Genomic DNA, 20,470 nt, shown 5'->3' with positions numbered 1-20,470 from the left:
CATTTTAGATGTTTTACAATGTGATCAGTCTGCTGGTTTGTCCATTCACATGAATTTTTATCATCAAATAACAAACTCACATTTTTTTTTTATGCGCATACAGGAATTTGTTTCTGTAAAACTGTTTCCATCAAAGTTTATACACATTTTTTCTTGTCGAATAAAAGTTTAACCTACTCAGTTATGCACATAGCTATTGTCACATATTAACTTGATACTTAAAAAAATGTATTCAAATATTCTGACTTCTTTAAATATTTATTCTTATTAAAAACACGAAAGATAGTCACGTTGCTTAATATTTTGGCTAAAAACTGGATTGCTTTTTTTTACAAGATACTTTGATAAAGAAATAATAGAATGCTAAAGAACAGAATTTAACTTTTGCTTAATAACATTTGATTAATTTAAAGGGCCCTTTCAAAAAGAAAAAGACAAGAAAGTGTATTTGTAAACAACAACAGCATCCATTGTTTACTCACATTCTGCAGGGCTCAGTCCTCGGGCCGCAGAGATCATGGAGAGCGTGGGGCTGCTGTGGACGGAGCGCAGGTAATGCTCCATGTGTGGATTGACATACGGGTGTGGAGGGTTGAAGGGGGATTCTCCAGTGGCTGCGGCGTGAGGCGACAGTCGGATCAGAGAGATATCAGAGATAACTGGACTGCCAGCTAATCCATGAGGTCTAGCGAAAGACAGAAAGAACTCCTCAATTAGTTTTCTTACACAAAGACGAGCTGACACATGGTTTAAGTGCTTAAGAGTAGCGTAATTAGGGACCCTCTGTCTTAATCCACGTCTGGAGGTCATGCAAAAAACACTTATCACAATCTTTCTCACCATCAATGACAGAGCTTAATTATTTCTCTTAAAACAAGCTCAGAATACATTAGAGTCATTAGGAAATCAAAAATGATCATTTACTTTACTTTCTTAACGCATATTCCTGATTTTACGGTGTGTGATTCATTGACTTTCCTTTTCAGATGACATCACAAATCCTTCTTACTTTTCCAACCAACCTTCCTTGCAGTTTCCTGGCTGGCTTCTGGAATCCAACACCTACATTTTTTGCCATTCAACCAATTTGTGTTGGATAAAATCAAATCTCACCTTATTTATTTTTTTACTCGTTAAATATTCTGTTTCACTTAACTTCACATTAAAACTAAGAATTGGATCATATAATTGTCCAGTGGAATTCTACAATCTGTTAAAACATTGAACTTTTGTCTTGCTTTTATTCAAAATGCTTAAACATTCTTCAAATAAAATATTTACCGATGTAGCAAAACAAATGATTTGAAGAATTATTTATATAAAAATAATATAATTTTGCATATAAAGTGCATATTTAAGCATTTGTTGTTGTATTTATGATTAAAACAAGATTTTGAAGATATTAATTTCGTATTATTTTGATTGTCTAGTAAGTCTATATGGATCATTTGGATTTATGTAATATTTGAAATAGATGAAAAGATATTTCATCTAAATTCTATTTTCCAGTGTTACAGATTTTTACAGAACTCTAACACCTAATTTTTTTTGCCATTCAACCAATTTCTGATGGATAAAATCAAATCTCACCTTATTATTTTTTCCACTTGTAAAATATCCAGTTTCACTAAACTTAAAAAAATAGTTTTTAATAATTATTTATATAAAAAAGATACATTTTTCTTTACAGTGTATATTTTCTAACTCATATTGGCATATGAACTCAATGGCAGATTGTTGTTTTTTCTTGTTTTAAGCATTTGTTGTTGTATTTATGACTTAAACAAGATTTTGAAGATCTTAATATTGTATAATTTTGCTTGTCTAGTAAATTTATATGAATAATATGGACATTTAATATTATTTATTTAATTCAAAAACTATTTTTTCAGTGTTACAGATTTTTCGATAGGATTCTTACATTGTGTTTAGGTTTTAAACTTTAGGTTTACGCTGGATTATGTTTTGTAAATTAAGAAAGGGATGCATTCTGATGATAAAAAATAATTAATATATAACTCTAAAACCTACAGTTGAAGTCAGAATTATTAGCCCACCTTTGAATTTTCTTTTCTTTTTCAATATTTCTCAAATGATGTTTAACAGAGCACAAAAAACATTTTAAGGTCAAAATTATTATTATTTTTTTCCGATAGTCTCCAGAACAAACCACCATTATACAATAACTTGCCTAAATACCCTAACCTGCCTAGTTAACCTAATTAAACATAGTTAAGCTGTCACTTTAAGCTTCATAAAAGTGTCTTGAAAAATATCTAGTAAAATATTATTTACTGTCATCATGGCAAATTTAAAATAGTTATTAAAAATATATGTTTAGAAATGTGTTTTAAAAAATTCTCTGTTAAACAGAACTTGGGAAAAAAATAAACAGGGGGCCTAATAATACAGGGAGGTTAATAATTCTGACTTCAACTGTACATTTTATTGCCATTCAACCAATTTCTGATGGATAAAATCAAATCACAACTTTTTTTTTTTTATTCGTTAAATATCAAATTTTACTTAACTTTAGAGTCAAATAAAAAATTGGATCGTAAAATTGTCTAGTGGAATTGTACAATCAACACAGCAAAATTGCATTTTTGTATTTTTACCTTGCTTTTATTTCAAATGTTTAAACATTCTTCAAATAAAATGTATACCTATACTTTGTAGCAAAACAATAGATTTGAATAATTATTCATATAAAAAATAAGATCAATTGTTTTACAGCGCATACTTTCTAACTCATATTGGCATATTAACTCAATGGGAGATTGTTGTTTTTCTTGTTTTAAGCATTTGTTTTTGTATTTATGACTAAAAGAAGATTTTGAAGATCTTAATATTGTATAATTTTGCTTGTCTAGTAAATTTATATGAATAATATGGACATATAATATTATTTTTTAATTCAAAAACTATTTAGCAGTTTTATAGATTTTTCGATTGGATTCTTCTTTTGGGTTTAGGTTTTAAACTTTGGGTATATGCTCGATTATGTTTTAAAAATTAAGAAATGCTTCATGAGCATAAACAATATTTTATTTTGTTACAATAATTTATCTTAATATAACTCTAACACATGCTAAAACGTAGAGAGCTGCTGCTGAACAATTTAGGTTCAGCTCAGGTGCAGTTGGCAACAGGTCCATGTGGACCGGGTTCAGCTGTCAAAACGTTACAGTGAAACTGATCACATTTTTTTTCTTTTTCTTCTCGTCTCCCAAACCCAGACAAGCTGCTCCTCCCTTAACGCCTGAGGTAGTGAACAAGTCGAGACTGAGAGTGCTGTAGTACACGTTAAGTTGTAATGTCTGTGTAGGATGGACGCCTCTGAAGACACACAAGCCTGAAGTGTTATGATGAGACCATTTCTCAGTCACTGTTTGAAGAAGCTGATGTGTAGAACAAGATAGTGGGGCAGAAGTTCACAGATAGCCCACAGGTCATGCTGAGGATATAAATGTGTCACGTCTTGGCAGGTACCTGCACTATCCACACTCCAGTCCAAAAAAACACCAGCCAGGAGGCAGCTGTAACTCTAACATTTCCTGAAAATAGAGCTTACAGTCTGATCTTCTGGAACAAGAGGACTTTAAAGAGATGTCTGTGTGAGTTCTTCAACTGCATAATAGAGCGCAGTGGTTGAACATCTGAATGAAGAGGGCAAGATCAGAATCTGATGAATCCTACATGTATGAATTAGGCTGAAAAAAAAAAAAAAACACAAGTTGGTGTTCCACCTCAAAACTGACCAGCCTTTTTAATAGCTTGTAATCCCTGATTATGCTATATTATTATTAAATGTTGGTTAATCTTTTTAAGTCATTATGTTTTTTTTTTCTCTAAGCACAGCTTTTGTATTTCTTTTTGGAACCGATTGTGATCTGACCTCAGTTTTTCAATTAAAAGTGTAAAATCAAGCCAGTTCATCTAAAAACAAACATACTGTAAATCAGATACTTGCAACAAAATGTGAAATAAAGATGTGATAAAAAAGATTTAATTCAATCTTAGGCATCATAAAGCACTCTAGAATTCTTGATTTTGGTCAATCTCATCACCCATTGGTTGTTGTTGTTGTTTTTTTGGTCACACTTTATTTTGATGGTCTATTTGTTGAATTTAAGTTACATTGCATCTACACGCCAACTAATTCTCATTAGATTATAAGTAGACTGTTAGGTTGGGGTTAGGGTTAGTGTAAGTTGACATGTAATTGCAAAGTTCCTTATAGTCAGTTAAATGACTGTTTAGCAGCAGTATCAACAAATATTAAGCAGACAGTACTAATACTCAAATGGACCATCAAAATAAAGAGTTACTGTTTTTTTTAATAACGAATTGTAAAAACAGATAACACAGGCTTATCGGGGTGAGTAAAGTCAGTGGTTCATAACTGCAAGAAACTGCCAATAAAATAGACTCAAATTAATATTTTGCATCCGATTATTTAGTTATGTAACATGTAGCAGGGAAATGTGGGATAATGTACATCCTCCTGACTGTCATTGCTAAAATAAACCCCTTCAGGATTATATGAGACCGTTCCAATTTGTAACAGAAATTTATATACACTTTTGTAGGCCAGCCATTTTTGACCACATTAAAAAAAATAATATCATATTTTGTGATTCGATTAAATTTTTTCTCCATTTATTTATGCTTTTGAATTCCGTTATGAATTATTTTCAACTTTAATCTTTCTTCGATAGACAATGCTATCATCCATCGCCGATGGCCAATAGACAACACAATGCTGAGCCGGCATCATGATCCTCCACCTTACCCCTATCGCAGCAGCAACCCCCTCCCAAAAAATACACACTTAGGTCCTGTTTACTCTAATAAGTCTTAGTTTTAAAATGGCATTTTAGAATGAAAACGATCCACATCCACACTGGCGTTTCACAATCTATCAGGTAACGTGTCTATCAGGTAACCCTGCTTCAATCTTTCGCTTTCATGCTTACAACATTACTTAGTAATTTTAGCAAAAACCTCAGATACTGTTGGTTGATTTCTGTTGGTTGTGCACCTTTTTTACCAACCAAGTTTGTCAACACCATTATAATGACACAGATCACTCTACCTATTCATGTCAGAGTCCCACGGAAAAAGTAATTGACAGTTGGTAATTTGTGTGTAACTTCTTTTTATTTATTTATGATTTGGTTATGGGTAAAACAAAGCCATGCGGGTCAGGTAGTTGAAATGGTAGGCTACAAATAATTAATCCGTTATGAATGAATGAATTATTCATAAATAATTAGTTCACCACCGCCTACAATGATGCCATCGTCCATAGCGATGTTTCACGTTAGATATTGTACAATGCCAAATTGGTCGACATCGCCTAACCCTACTTGAAAAGTTATTTTTAACATTTTTACCAGTTTAAAGTGATATAATGTCTAGGTTGGTGTTGTATATTATGGAACAAAAACCTTGTAATGATGTACTGCCAGTACATTTTCTGTTATTTTACAGATTTATTTCTCTATACATTATATTTTACATTATTTAAAACTACTAAAATGTCAATAAAAGTCACTTTGTTAAACTGCATAGTTAAATATTCAGCATCAAAAATCGACAGAGCAGAGATTAAGGTACCACAATGCAAATCACAACGATAAATAAACGGACAACACTTCTATTTTGCCATTTATTTTAACAAAATACAGAAATTGTTAATTAACAGATTTTTTTTCCCCCTAAGTATGAAACCCATTGGCACTGTTCTTACCATACTCCACAAGTATATAGACCCCACACCAAATTAGTTCTGATTGGCTAATGCTGTGATTGACTATCATGAAGAATCCCATTGAGCGCTTTTGTTTCACTTGAGTCCCTAAATGGAGTGCTCTTGAACACATAGAGGACGTCAGACAGTGTTAAATAAAGCAGACCCGTCTGTGTCCCTGTGTGCTTCACTTTCCATTGGGAGAGGAAATGACCACGCGAATGAATCAGAGCCTGCGTTCCACAAGGGTGTGTTCTGCGCAAATTGCGGGGGGATGGTTGCTTCTTCTGGAGATTTGATGGCAAGCAGGCTACAACTATTGCTACACATTAATTTTGTCTAGACTGTAGTCCACAGAGAAGAAGAAGAAAAAATATGCCTTGCCTGAATGAAAGTGGGATGTTTCTTTTATGAGAGTGTATGTTATTTAGATTTGTTTGACGTGTGAATGGAGAGGATTACAGATTGCCTCTATCAAAATGTATTTAGTTTGGTGCCAAATACTTAAAGTAACAGTTCTGTCATCATCTAATCACCCTCATGTTTCTCCAAATGTTGAGCAGAATGTTTGAACACAAAGAAAGTGAATGATGCCTAGGGACTATCAAGATGTGAGAATGAGAAAAAGCACAACAAAGTTATCAGAAAAGTTGTTAAATTGTTAATAAATAACTCTATAAGTGCTTTGGGTGATGAACAGAGAGATCAATATAGATTAAAAAAAAATAAAAAATATTCTAAACTATGTTGCATTTTAATGATGACATACGAAATAGGTTAATTGTGTGTTTTGTACCCGATTAAGGTGCCCATTTCTTGAAAATTATTTTGTGGCAAAATGCCAATAAGAATCAGAATATTTGGTAATAAGTAGGGCCAGAGAGAATTTGCAAACATTTTTTTGCTATTTCTGTGCAGAATTTTGTCAAACGAGTATCGTAACTAAAGAGTATCATAGCTAAAAACTTAATATGTAAAATAAAAAAATAATACCTTTTAAACTTTTATTTAATGTTTACAATGCAAATAAAATTAGATCCACTTATTTAGTAAACAAAGCAGGTCTTTCATATAATATACAGTGGTCCATCATTCATCGTGGGAGTTACGTTCTAAAAATAAACCGCAATAGGTGAAATCCGTGAAGTAGTCAGCTTTATTTTTTACACTTATTATAGATGTTTTAAGGCTGTAAAACTCCTCACTGCACACTTTATACACTTTTCTCAGACAGGCATTAACATTTTCACACTCTTCTCTCTTGTTTAAACACTCTCAAAGTTCAAACTTTCGTAGAAAAATAAGTCCAATATTATCAGAATCAGAAAGAGCTTTTTTGCCAGGTATGTTTACACATACGAGGAATTTGTTTTCGTGACAGAGCTTCTACAGTGCAACAGGATAACAGAGACAGGACAAAAAACAGATAAAAAAATACAAGTAAGTATTGAATGCAAATATACATATTGACAAGTGTATGTAGAGCTATATTCCTATATACAACGTTATATGTGCAGCTGTTATGTGCAAATTGGCATGTAAAGTGTGTTGTTAAATAAGTATTAAATAAGTGTATATGTGTATAAAAGTGTATGGCAAGTAGTGATGTTGGTTCCACAATTATTATCATCAAAATATTATAGAATGAAACCAAAGACCAAAATCTGTTGTCAGGTGCAAACATTCATCGCTGTCAGCAAAAGATTCATAAAGCTTTTTAGCTTTTGTGCAGATAATGTTGGCATCCAGCGTAATGTTTATTTTCCTGATCACTGATCCACAAAACTGACTCCATCCTTAAAGGGGGTTGCACACATTGCACATGACAGTTGGAAGTAACACACATCGGACATGCACATTCGCATGTGATTTAAAATGAAATTATTCAGATGGCACTCTGTGGCACGGCAGAAATATGAACAGTGTCCTGAGTCTTAGCTGAGCACCGGCACCGGTGTGTGTATCTCTTTACGATGGTCTTGCTGCGGACAGTTACAACCCTTTTTGCATCTTTGATAGAACTCACACTGCTAGCGATCGAAGATGTATGCTAATTTGGCAAGCTGAACGCATTCTGTACTGTACAGGAAACACGGAGGAGATTGATTGAAAATGATCTACAGCCAATCAGGATGCAGAACACAATGCACTGTAAACAAAAAGCATCATGTCAAATTGCACTAAAAAATCTGCAAAACTGCGAGGCCACGAAAGGTGAACTGAACTATACTGTAGCAAGGGACTACTGTATCTACTAAATGACAGAAAACATTACTTTACCGATGGTATTGTAAATAAATCATATAAATATTTTATATTAGTCAATAATATTAATGAAATAAATTTAAAACTGAATATAAATTTACACAGATTTAAACAAGTAAATCTTGCTCTTCAATGTTTGGACTTTCAGCAGTGAAAATGAAACCGCACTGAACTAAGCTGAACTTCAACTCTGAAAACTGCACTGACATGGTTTCAATTTACTAGAACTTCTGTTAAGCTGCTTGGGCACAATTACATTATAAAAGTGCAATAGAAATAAACATGAATTGAATGAACTGAATTCAATTGAATAAATAAATAAATAAATGAATAAATAAATAAATGAATAAATGAATAAATGAATAAATAAATAAATAAATAAATAAATAAATAAATAAATAAATAAATAAATAAATAAATAGACTAAAAAATGTGCCAAAAATCTGCGGAAATCTGCAGTTTTCTGTGTGCGCAGATTCCGTGTGAGCCTAGTAATAACTTCCCAATTTATTGGGAGATATTCCTCATTGTCAAGCTGGTATTTTACAGTAAATTAAGACTAAAAAAAGAGAAGAATTAACTTGTGTAACTTTTTAATGAACCTTTAAATTAATTCTCACAAAATTGTGTTGGTTTTAAAAAATTGTGTTAAATATTTTAGTCTTTACAGTGCTTTTTTTTGGTAATATGTGTGGTTTGGCCCTTCACTTTTATTGTATTCATTCATCCATTTAATCATCTCCTTTTTGCGTTGTACTAAAGAAAGAAAATCCTACAGGTTTACAGTGAGTAAATGATGACAGAATTTGAAACCGTTGCTTTAATGCATGCATTTTTCAAAAAACAGCTCAAATGTTTATTGTACCTTTAATGAGATCTGTGAGCAAGGCCTACAGTGACTATCTGAACGGCGGGTATCAGATGCATTATGCTTGGCACGGTCTGGCTTCATCTCAGTCTCCCTCATTTATACCATCTCTGTTCGCAGGCCAACCTGCACCCAGCCTGAGTCGTGCTCAGTTTCCAGTAAACGCCTGCAGACTACCAGGCTTGTCCTGTTGCCAACTTTCTGCCATCAGCCTCCTTGAAAGGATAGCCATAAAGACGTCTCTGTTCTTGGGGAGCTGAAAGAAAACAGACTCGCCATACACAAACCACCAAACCCTCGCCCCCATTTGTGGAAGGGGGGTGGGGGGCTGCTTGGCGCAAATGCCTTAAAATTAATATTCGCCTGCAAAAGTGCTATGATTTTGCAAACTGCCAGGAAAGATGTGTTATCTGTATGTGACCATAAGCATATGTTTTTGGTTGTCCTCATGACCAGTGAAGAAGTATAAGAACAGATGGTACAGAAAACGTCTTAAATGTTTGCCATAATTGCGACAGTGATTTTTAAGGTCCCAAAGCGAAGATATAACATACAGTTAAATTTATTTGAAATTTATTTTATTATTTTTTTTTCTTCTTCAAATATTCCCCAAAAGATGTTCATTTTAAGGTCAATATTACTAGCCCCTTAAGCAATTTTTGTTTTCAATTGTCTACAGAACAAACCATCATTATACAATGACTTGCCTACAGTAATAACCCTAAAGCAGGGGTCTCAAACTCAAATTGTCAGGGGGCCATTTCAGTGACTGACAATTTATAGGAGGGCCGTTTTAACATTCAAGTACTGGAAAAAGTGGAAACCTGACAAAATTGATGCATCTTCGGACAACAGACATGACGTTTATATTTTAAGCATTACCTGTCACCAGTGATAATGCAAATCAACACGTTCATCGTGTCACACAAAAGCTGCATAAATATATCTGTGGTTGTTGTGTGTTTGGCCGAGCATTAGACACACACTCAGTCATTCTTCCACAGAGTATATAAAGTCAAAACTCTAGCTTTTTGTTTCTTGTTGTACACATCGTATAGGGTAGTTTAAATTGCTATGAAAATACTATAAATAATAGGAATAATAATAATTACTCTGTCCCAACCAATTGTATTGTACATAGCTTGTACATTTGTACATAGTGTTTATGCTAATCTTAATAAGCAAGAGGAAAATCTATTAAATGGGACCATTAAATTATATTTGTTATACCACAAGCATAAAGTGTAAGCCATGAAGAAGCGTTTGTACAACAAAAAACAGGTGATATAAAACTGATAATAATAAAACGACCCTTAATCTATATATATATATAAATATAGAGCTTTAGTAAAAGTAGACCACTTATGGGCATTTATTTTAATGTTTAAATCAGCCTCAGAATTAAAATGCATGTAATGAAAGTAAATCTAATCTGAATGCAGTATTTAATCGTCGACTAGGTGGCGGGTCAAAACCACAAGTGGCTAGACGCGACTGCACAACAATGATGGTGGTTCAAAACCATTATTTAAAACAGTCATTCTTTACATTACTCTAACAGTCATTATTTAAAACAGTCAAAATATGGTCAACCATTGGTTAGCGCAGGCTATTAATGGGTTAAGGTAGCATTCAGAAAAAAATCAACACCCATGAAGAAACTCGACACAGAGGAACATAAAAACCTACTGGCAGCTAGCGTTTCATAAGTGTTATTGCATAGCAATACAAGTATAAATGCACGACTACGTGCAAAGCAGATACCATGGGTCACGGCGATCACTCAACTGCATAAGGCTTTATAAAACAGCTTTAACTTGCCTAGTTAACCTAATTAACCTAGTTAAGTCTTTTAATTTCACTTTAGGTTGAATACTGATGTCTTGAAAAAATATCTAGTAAAATATTATTTACAGTCGTCATGGCAAAGATAAAAGAAATCAGTTAATAGAAATGAGTTATTAAAACTATTATGTTTAGAAATGTGTTGAAAAAATCTTCTCTCCGTTAAACAGAAATTGGGAAAAAAATATACAGGCCTTCTAATAATTTAGAAGGGCTAATAATACTGACTTTAACTGTGTAATTCTGAAAAAAAAATAACAATAACAAGTCCTGCAGTCGGTTGAGCTTAAACTTTCAGACTGAAAAGCATTCACGCTGACTTCAGGCATACGGTCATTATGAATTCTCACATAATTAAAAAGATTTGCAGTGATATTTACAGTGGTTTTGAAGTCTTTCCCGCCATATTTGAAAGACTATGGGAAAGTATGTCAACAACATTAACATTAAATACACGTAAACACACATTAACCCGGTTTTGGGTACATTCCCACATTTCTCAGACAGTCCAAATCAACAAGACAGCACGTCAACGCACAAATAAATCAGGGAAAGTGTTCTGGGTGTTTGAACCCTCAATGATAAGCTATTATTTACAACTTTACCTGTCAGAGGACAAGAAAAAACACGGACCCCTACTGACAAGAATGATAACTGAGGTCTTGTTGTTACGCCCTTTCTCTGACAAGACGGTGCTTGAACGGTTAAAGAGACTTTAGTCATAGACAGGGTATGTCATGGCACATTTAAGGAGCTTCTTCCAAATAGCTACCTGTCATTTTAGCAGTTTTCGTTCGAAGCACCATGGGTGGTACCTGTCCAAAGTAACACAATAACTGTCTCTATTTGACATTCTTTTAGTGTCTGTGTTGTTAAAAAAAGTGTCAGTGACTGATCCAGTAATGAGAAATTAACATTGTATCATGAAGGTGTTGTTACTGCCTTGCAGAATTCATCGGCAATGACCAGAAATGGTTATGGCTACAATACTTTGCTTGTAAGTTGTCTTTTTCCCAACCATTTCAGTGAACTCCAAAAATTATGGGTTATTTCAACTCGAATCTAGATTATTATTATTATTATTATTATTATTATTATTATTATTATTATTAACTCTTTAACCAGTGGATGGTTTGTTCATATTTGAACCAAAGTTGAGTTGAAACAGCTCAGCAATTTTAACTCTATGTTATTGTCAATAGGTGCGTTTGACTCGAACCATGGCTGCAGCTGACAATCAACAAGATTAGCCGAGCACAGGCGGGGGCGGAACTGAAAACGAGGCTGTCGGATACCTCGGGGCTTGTAGTTTTCTGCTTGATGACATGATTTATTAATTTATTTATTTATTAATCCAATGACATTAACGCAAAAATATTGAAAAAAGGACATTCCCAAAATAAGTGAGCTACACTTCAATGGAAACTTCACAGAAAAAGCTATATATCAATGTTACTTTTAAACTTCTGTATAAACAACTTGACAGGATAAACGTATTTTAATAAATCATTTCAGAAATATTTTAAAAAAATAATTATTTATCTCAATGTTAAGAAAAAGTTATGGGGTGGCAAGATCAATGACGACTATTAAATTACAAATCTGTAAGACTTATTTAAGTTGATATTTGGTTATTCACTGAAAATATATAATTTAAATAATATTTGGAGCTGTATATAGTAAGGGGTCTGTATGAAAATGGTTGACAATAAACCTATGCAAACAATCTAGCCTTTATATGACAATTATTAAACAAAAAAATGATTTGGCCTACTGCAGAAAAGTATTTGAAGTCTTTTAATTAGCATGACGTGTACAAGATAGAGATGGTATAAAAAGTTAATTGTTTGTTTGGAAATTTGTGAGACAGAAGTTGTCCAATAAGAAACCCGAAACACACGGGGTTGTTGTCATGCGGTGAACTCAGCCAATCGTGTAACATCGGTGTCATCATCGCAGCTCCTGCAGTCGCTCTTCATATCATCTCGGAGCACTGTCATGGTACTTTGATACCATGTGGCGTAGGTGCAGCGTCAAGCCGGACAAAATTTCTAACCGGCATTCACAGCTTTAAGACAGATTTCGAGTGGTCTGTTCAGTGCTGCATGAATTCGAACGTACCTATTATCTAATACATTTAGCCATGTAAATTTATAGCAATCACACTGTAAAAAAGGCAAAATCCTTACAATTTATGGTAAACAAAACTGCCAGCTGTGGTTGCCAGAATTTTGCTGTTAAGAATATGGTTGAATCCATCAAAGAAATGTCTAGATTTTACAGTAATCTACCATATTTCATTAGTTTATAGCAGGGGTGCCCAAACTTTTTCTTATGAAGGGCCGAAAACCAAACTTGATTGAGGGCTGTGGGCCGAAGGTAAATATATCAAACTGTATTACATCAAAATTGCCATGAGTAATCAATAATGTTTCAAAATAACTAGAAAATACTATTTTATTTTATATTAACTAATGCTGTATTTTTTATTATAAATTCATAACAAAACAAAAACAATCCCGTTTATAACAGAATGGAATTCAATGCCGAACACACGAGTCAAGTTGCACCTGTTTTTGCCTGATGTCTCACTGATGTCTTCTGCATCGTTCTCCGTCTATAGATTGACAGTATTTACAGTATTTTTGAAAATCTGACTAATTTACAACATTTAATTGGAACATTTAATTTTAGGACAGCCCTAGCTAATAATATTGACCTTAAAATAGTTTTTAAAAAATTTAAAACATCTTTTATTCTAGCCAAGTTAATACAAATAAAACTTTCTCCAGAAGAAAAACATATTATAGGAAATACAGTGAAAAATGCCATGCGCTGTTAAACATCATTTGAGAAATATTTGAAAAAATATATATTGTTGATGATAATGTACATAACAGTCAACCCAGAATGTCCCTTTAAAACATTAAGAGCAGTTTTTGTGAAGTTCATAAATGTTCATATTTTGATCAAACATACTTTTTTCCCAGTTACTGCGGAAATATCCAGAATATGCATATTCCCTATAGTGACTCCAGAGTGAATATCAGCATGACATATCTTAATATTGCTTCTAGTCAGGTGCTCTGATTTAGATGAATCACTTCTTATCCCACAGAGACTGCAGCTAACTACCAGCCGTGGGAACCTTTTCCAAACTCTATGCAGGCTCCCCGGTCGCTTGCGTTTGGTGCAGTATTACTGAATGTTCATGCATTAGCACCAAAATGCAAACCTTAAGAAAAAGGCACGAGTGTCAAGTCTAACTTACTGTTACATTAACCAAAAGAATATGTGCAAAGCTTTTTCTCACTGTATAGAAAGACTAATTAGAACGAACAACTTCTGCTAGTACAGTGGTCTGAAAAACAAAAAAACAAAAAACGTGTGGTTCTCCATGAGATGCAATGCAATCTGACACTGCTTTTTTTCCACAAAGAAAAATGCATGCTGCTGAGTGAAAAAGGGAGGATGTGTTTTTCTCATTGACTCTGCTGTCAGTGAGATTCCCAGAAAGGAAAGCTAGAATCTGCTAATTGCTCTGTTTACATGCTGAAATACTCTACAAACATTTAGACATTCATCTTCAAGCTTTGTCAACTGGCTTCTATTTATGCGCTTGGGGAGAGAATTGATTGCTGTGGAAGTTTTTTTTTTTTTGGCGCATTTCTACATATTTGAATTGACAGAAACCACTGATTTAATTTGCAGGTCACAAATCTAAGCATCATGTTTACCAGTGTTATAAAACAGTTTAATAGATAAAGTTCATATTAAGTAACTTACACTCAATAAATGACTTTTGCTGCCTGTTCAAACTACTTATTAAAAATGAGCTGAAACTAGGGATTAACGATTCGATACAATTTACGATACTGATCTCAAAAAATTATGAGACAAATTTAAGGTGATCAAGAGCCCTTTCATTGGTCACACTTTATTTTGATAGTCCGTTTGTTTAAGTTACATGGCAACCAGTGGTGTAGTCCTAAAAAAAGGCGGTGTACTATTAGCCACCGAACCCGCCCATGCTGTATTAAAATTTTACCTGAACGTTTAAGCGAGACATCATTCAGTTGACTTCGAAAAACAAATGAAGATGAGAGTTAAAAAAACACTTGATATACAGTTAAAGGGGATGCGAATACACGTAAATTAGGGAAGTCTAATCAGCAAAACAAGTGAGTATATCGAGGGTATACGCAATTACTGATCCTCAGAAGTCGTAATACCCAAACAGCTAGTGGAAAAAAGTAGGCATACTGAGTATACGTGCGTATAGCCCCGACTACACCACTGATGGCAACTAATTCTCATTAGATTATAAGTAGATTTTTAGGTTAGGGTTGGGGTTAGGTTTAGTGTAAGTTGACATGTACTTGCAAAGTTTCTTATAGTCAGTTACAGTAAACTGTTGAAGGAGCAGTATCAACAAATATTAAGCAGACAGTCTACTAATACTCAAATGGACCATCAAAATAAAGTGTTACCCTATACTGTTCTGGGGTTTTACATTTAAAAATATATATATATCAGTATATCTATGAGTACTGGCATAAGCTGAGATCTTTGCACATTTACAAACCCCTGCTGATAAACAAACAATTTCACTGGGGACTGAAATGGCTGGTGGAGAGGAAAGCCTTTCCCAAACCAGAGAGCAGTGTATACAGAGGTGGTCAATAGGCCCTCTGCTGCAGGGGACTGGCCACTGGCATCAAATACTAATTATAATATATGATATAATAAGCAAATTATTTAAATATGCATGAACTAAATTAAAAAGCAAGGGTAAAAATGAACAATCTAACACCTGGATCTGTGACAGCACAGCGTTCTCTTTCAGTCTGAAAAACAACTTCACACTTTCTCTATAAAAACACTGATGTGCCGTGTGATATCCATAGCACTCATCGGAGAAAGCAGAGCCGCCAATCCTCCATTCAGCGTCGTTTGACCTATAAATAGCTTTTTGTGCATAGACATTTGCCGCACCACCTTTTGCTCTTCGCTAATGTGCAAGTTAAGCGAGTTTGCACCGGTAAACAGCGCCCCCTCTGTTCAAAACATGTATCGCTATTCGTTCAACATTTGTACCTGTTTGAATCGTAACGTATTTTAATCGATTTTCAACCGACTTACAGTGAATCCTTACATCCGGAGCTGAAACGACTGAATTCTTCAATATTTTCAATTGAAAGAAGCTAATCTACGCTAATTGTCGCTAGATGACGTCATGTGCAAATTTGCATATATCAGTGACGTACCCACAAAACTTGGGTCCAAAATTCTCTAGATTTGTCTCTATTTTGAAATAAAGTCAGTAAAGGTGTCTGAAAAGTGGCTAAATCTACCAACAAAGTTGCTAAGAAACTAATGTCAGTAGGTTATTTATTAGGAATCAATTGTGTAGCAGGTTCACAAACAGCCTCCCCCAGGTCCTAATGCCTACACTGCGGCATAATTAATTCACATGGGGGGACTGTAAGACTTAGATGTTTTGATCTTAGATTTTTTGGGGGGGGATTAGGGAAAGCCTAAAATCACAAATCTAATTCATATTTATTGTAAGAACTATACCATTTATGTAGAATAAAAACCACAAACCTGACTTGTACAGTTAAAAAAAACTAAACAAAACAGATTATTTGATATTGTCAAATATCCAATATAGTGTCCATCCTTAAGTAGAACAAAAATTAAGATATTTCAGTCATCATAAATTGTTATGAATCAGGCTGCTAGAGGATGTGTGGACGGTTGGAGAGGCCAAGAAACCTCCAAGGATCACAGCTGGAGAATTACAGAAGTTGGTTCTGTCTCTTGGGGTTGGAAAGTCTCTAAAATTAAAATCTTACATCACTACCATCACTACAAAGCATTTAAAAGGGTTATGAGAAAATCTCTACGCTCTCCAGAAACAAACTCAAGCATCTTTAGTATATTTATTAATATTTTTGATCAAAAAATATTAAACCGTAACCTTTTTTTTTCCATCATCTTCTTTGCTCATTTTTTCAAGGGTGTCAATATAAGTGGCGATGAAAAAATGTCTACACTAAATGGGAACACCTATGTATGTGCCATGAATCATTCTATAGGATCTCTTAATCAAACCCTTGCTTTAAGACAACACTGTGCTTAATTTGCTGTGCAATATACATGTAATTAGGCGAGTTGGGCGCAGGCAGTGAAAAGGACAGCTAAATCAAGGTCTTGATAAATTAGGGGGCCTCTGTCAAGGCCAAGTCACATTAATCAAAGGAGCCAAAGAACTGAGAGAAGGCAGGATTTCTCCTCTTCTGGCTGTTTCTGCTCCTGTGATAAATTGATCCAGTGTCGCTGGGCTCAAAGTATGTATTTCCATCCAATCTCTGATTTTAAAATGCAAATGCACTGATTGGTTCCCCAGTTAAATCTTGAGAATTATCCAACTATATAAGTATCAATTATAGTTTGTATTGAATTTATTTCATTTGTAGTTGTTATTAGTGAATCAAGTTAAAAATAAATGATTTTTTTTGTTTGAGAAATATTTTTATTTCAAGTTCACATTTATTTTAAATTAAACAAAATATATATTTCATAAAAATGGCATTGGCAAAGGGATTGCTGTATTTTGTAAATTGGTCTGTTTTTATTTGTTATGGAATATGTTTCATTTCTTTCTTTATTTTGAATTAGACTGAGTCTGTGATAAAGTTTGATTTGTGTATGCATGTATAAGTTAGTATATAACTTTAATATAATATAATTACATAATATGTATTATATAAGTGAGTTCTAACTTCATACTAATATGTTTATATGTATATATATATATATATATATATATATATATATATATATATATATATATATATATATATATATATATATATATATATATATATATATATATATATATATATATATATATATACATATATATATATATATATATATATATATATATATATATATATATATATATATATATTTATACACATATTTAAATCAGCTTTGGGACGACACGGTGGTTCAGTGGTTAGCACTGTCACCTCACAGTAAGAAGGTCGCTAGTTCGAGTCCAGGCTGGGCCAGTGGACATTTCTGTGTGGAGTTCTCTCCATGTTGGCATGGATTTCCTCCGGGAGCTCCGGTTTCCTTCACAGCACAAAGACATGCACTATAGGTGAATTGAATAAACTAAATCGTCCGTAGTGTATGTGTGTGAATGAGTGTGTTTGGATATTTCCCAGTACTGGGTTGCGGCTGGAAGGGCATCCGCTGTGTAAAACACGCTGGATAAGTCGGCGGCTCATTCTGCTGTGGTGACCCCTGATGATTAAAAAGACTAAGCCGAAGGAAAATGAATAAATGAATCAGTTTTCATTTTTGTACGGTAACTTTTTTATAGTATTTTTTATTGACATTATTTTATTTTTTTTATGTTTTTTTTTATTCCTTAGATGATATTAAATTAGTGTAGATAATTAATTTTATATAACGAATTGAAATCGATATCGAGAAAAAAAAAATTCATTTGGGGATAAAACATCAAATGAAATAATAAAATGATGACTTAAAATGATGCCTGCTATATTTGATTTATTGATTGACTTCTTGATTGATTGTTTGATTGATTGATTAGTTGGTCTGAATGACTAGTTCACCCAAAAATGAAAATATACACACCATTTACTCAAAATCAAGTTGGCCTAAACCAGGGGTGTCCAAACTCGGTCCTGGAGGGTCGGTGTCCTGCAGATTTTAGCTCCAACTTGCCTTAACACACCTGCAAGGATGTTTCTAGAAAGCCTAGTAAGAGCTTGATTGGCTTACTCAGGTGTGTCTGATTGGGGTTGGAACTAAAGTTTTACTAAACCTACTGTATGTTGGAACTAAACCTACTGTATGAATTTTTTTTTTTTTACACAAAAGAAAAGTGAAATAAGAAACTTCAATAGAAGAAAATATATATACTATAACAGTTTACCAGCATTCTTTATTTTAGAGTGAACAATCCATATAAAAGTTTTTTCCCTCCCTTATTATTGTTTCCAGGTTTAAGCATCACAACTTGCCAAAACTGTTTCAGTTTCGATCAGATCAGACTCCCAGATGCTGTCCAAAACTATGAAATATTACAAGGACGAGAGATGCTAACATTGTGTCAGCTTTGTGCTAAACAGCTGTTTTGTGTGTGATATTGAATTATTGGCATTTGTTTTTCTCTCTCTTTGCTCACCATGTGTTGCACATCTTTCAGACAGACGACAAACACTGACCACATACTCTTTAAAATGAAGATGAGTCAATAGGACCTAATTTATAATAATTCCATCAGTGCAGATAGAGGAAAATGAATGTTGAAGCGCCTGACAAACTCACCCATGCATGGGGTGCAGAGGGTGCGGCTCGTAGTGGTACCTTCCTTCATGATGCCGCATGTCAATCGGGATTGGAGTGTGAAAGGTGGAGAACAGATGAGGAGCTGTGGAAGAGAAGAGAAAAAAGGACAAATATAAGGACAGAGGCTAAAATACAACACCAAAGGCCATCAAATTAGGAAATACAAAAAAAGTTGAAATTTTAATTAAATAAAAAATGAAAATCGAGGTTGAATTCTGAAATAAAACAAAACTAAAGTGAAGCCGATTTCTACAAAATAAGAAATATTGACTTTTTTGCATTTTATTTGAGTTATCTATTGTTTTAAATGAAATAAAATGAAATGATAAAATAACTATTCTACAAAAACATTGCTATTCAATTTTATAATTTAATATAACTAAAGCAAGTGTTGTTTTAATAAAAATAAAATCAAATAAAAAGCGAGGCTGAATGGAGTTATAAAATAACATGTATAACAGAAGTGAGGCTGATTTATTAAATACAAACAGAATAGTAGATATTTCTAAAATATTTTATTTAGAAAAAAAATTAAATGACCAGAAGGAATTTAAATGAAGTAAAACCAAATTACAAAACAATTATTCAACAAAAACATGCTTGTTATTAGGGCTGCACAATATATTGTTTCAGCATGGATATTGCCATGTGTGCATCTGCAATAGCAATGATAAGTTGGGTTTATAATTGACCATTGGATTGGAGCTTTTTGTTTGTTTGTTTGTTTGTATTGAAGTGGAAGTCTGCCTATGTTTTTAAGGCCTGTGACTGTATGGACATTTCAAGAAAGTTTAGAGCATTCAGGCACAAGAAATTGTACCATTTCACCATTAAAAAAAGATACAGTTTTTCTTTTTGTTATTTATATAATAAAGATTATGCTATTTTGCAGTACTGTTTGATAAACCGTAACGCAACAATAATTGTTGTTCGTTTGTTCATTTTATGCATGATTTAATCCCCTATTGCAATCAATCTGAATTAATGAACACTTTCCAAATAGAGTTATTCAAGGAATCTGATGAATCTGTACTCATATCGCACTATTTATCACAGAAAAACGAAATATTGCAATATCATGCAGCCCTGCTTGCTACGTAAATTTCTTAACTATAATTCAATGCCATTTTAGTGCCATTAAGATAATATTTATGTTTATTGATCATTAAAAATAATTCACTGATTAATCTTACCCCATTTTTAATTTTTAACTTTTTCTTAATGGTGACGTGTTTTGTGACGTAAATTTTTTATCAAATGTTATTTAAACTTCAGTTTTATTTTAATGCATCAAATTAAAAGGAGAAATTGGGAATTGTTTCCAAGCCAAAATAAGATTTTAG

At 33.4% G+C, this 20,470-nt stretch overlaps 1 protein-coding gene across 2 annotated transcripts in view; it reads right to left on the bottom strand.

Moving 5' to 3' along the window:
• gli2a (GLI family zinc finger 2a) overlaps positions 1 to 20,470 on the bottom strand; it is a 154,565-nt gene that overhangs the window by 53,868 nt on the left and 80,227 nt on the right. For both annotated transcript variants that reach the window (XM_056465650.1, XM_056465651.1), the window contains exons 3-4: positions 19,107 to 19,209; positions 483 to 685 (exon numbers count right to left, since the gene is read on the bottom strand). In XM_056465650.1, the coding sequence (XP_056321625.1) occupies positions 483 to 685; positions 19,107 to 19,209 (306 nt within the window). The remainder of the gene's footprint in view (positions 1 to 482; positions 686 to 19,106; positions 19,210 to 20,470) is intronic.

This window comes from Danio aesculapii, chromosome 9 (assembly GCF_903798145.1).
Source record: "Danio aesculapii chromosome 9, fDanAes4.1, whole genome shotgun sequence".
Lineage (NCBI taxonomy): Eukaryota > Metazoa > Chordata > Actinopteri > Cypriniformes > Danionidae > Danio > Danio aesculapii.
This window is presented reverse-complemented; position numbering and strand designations above follow the sequence as displayed.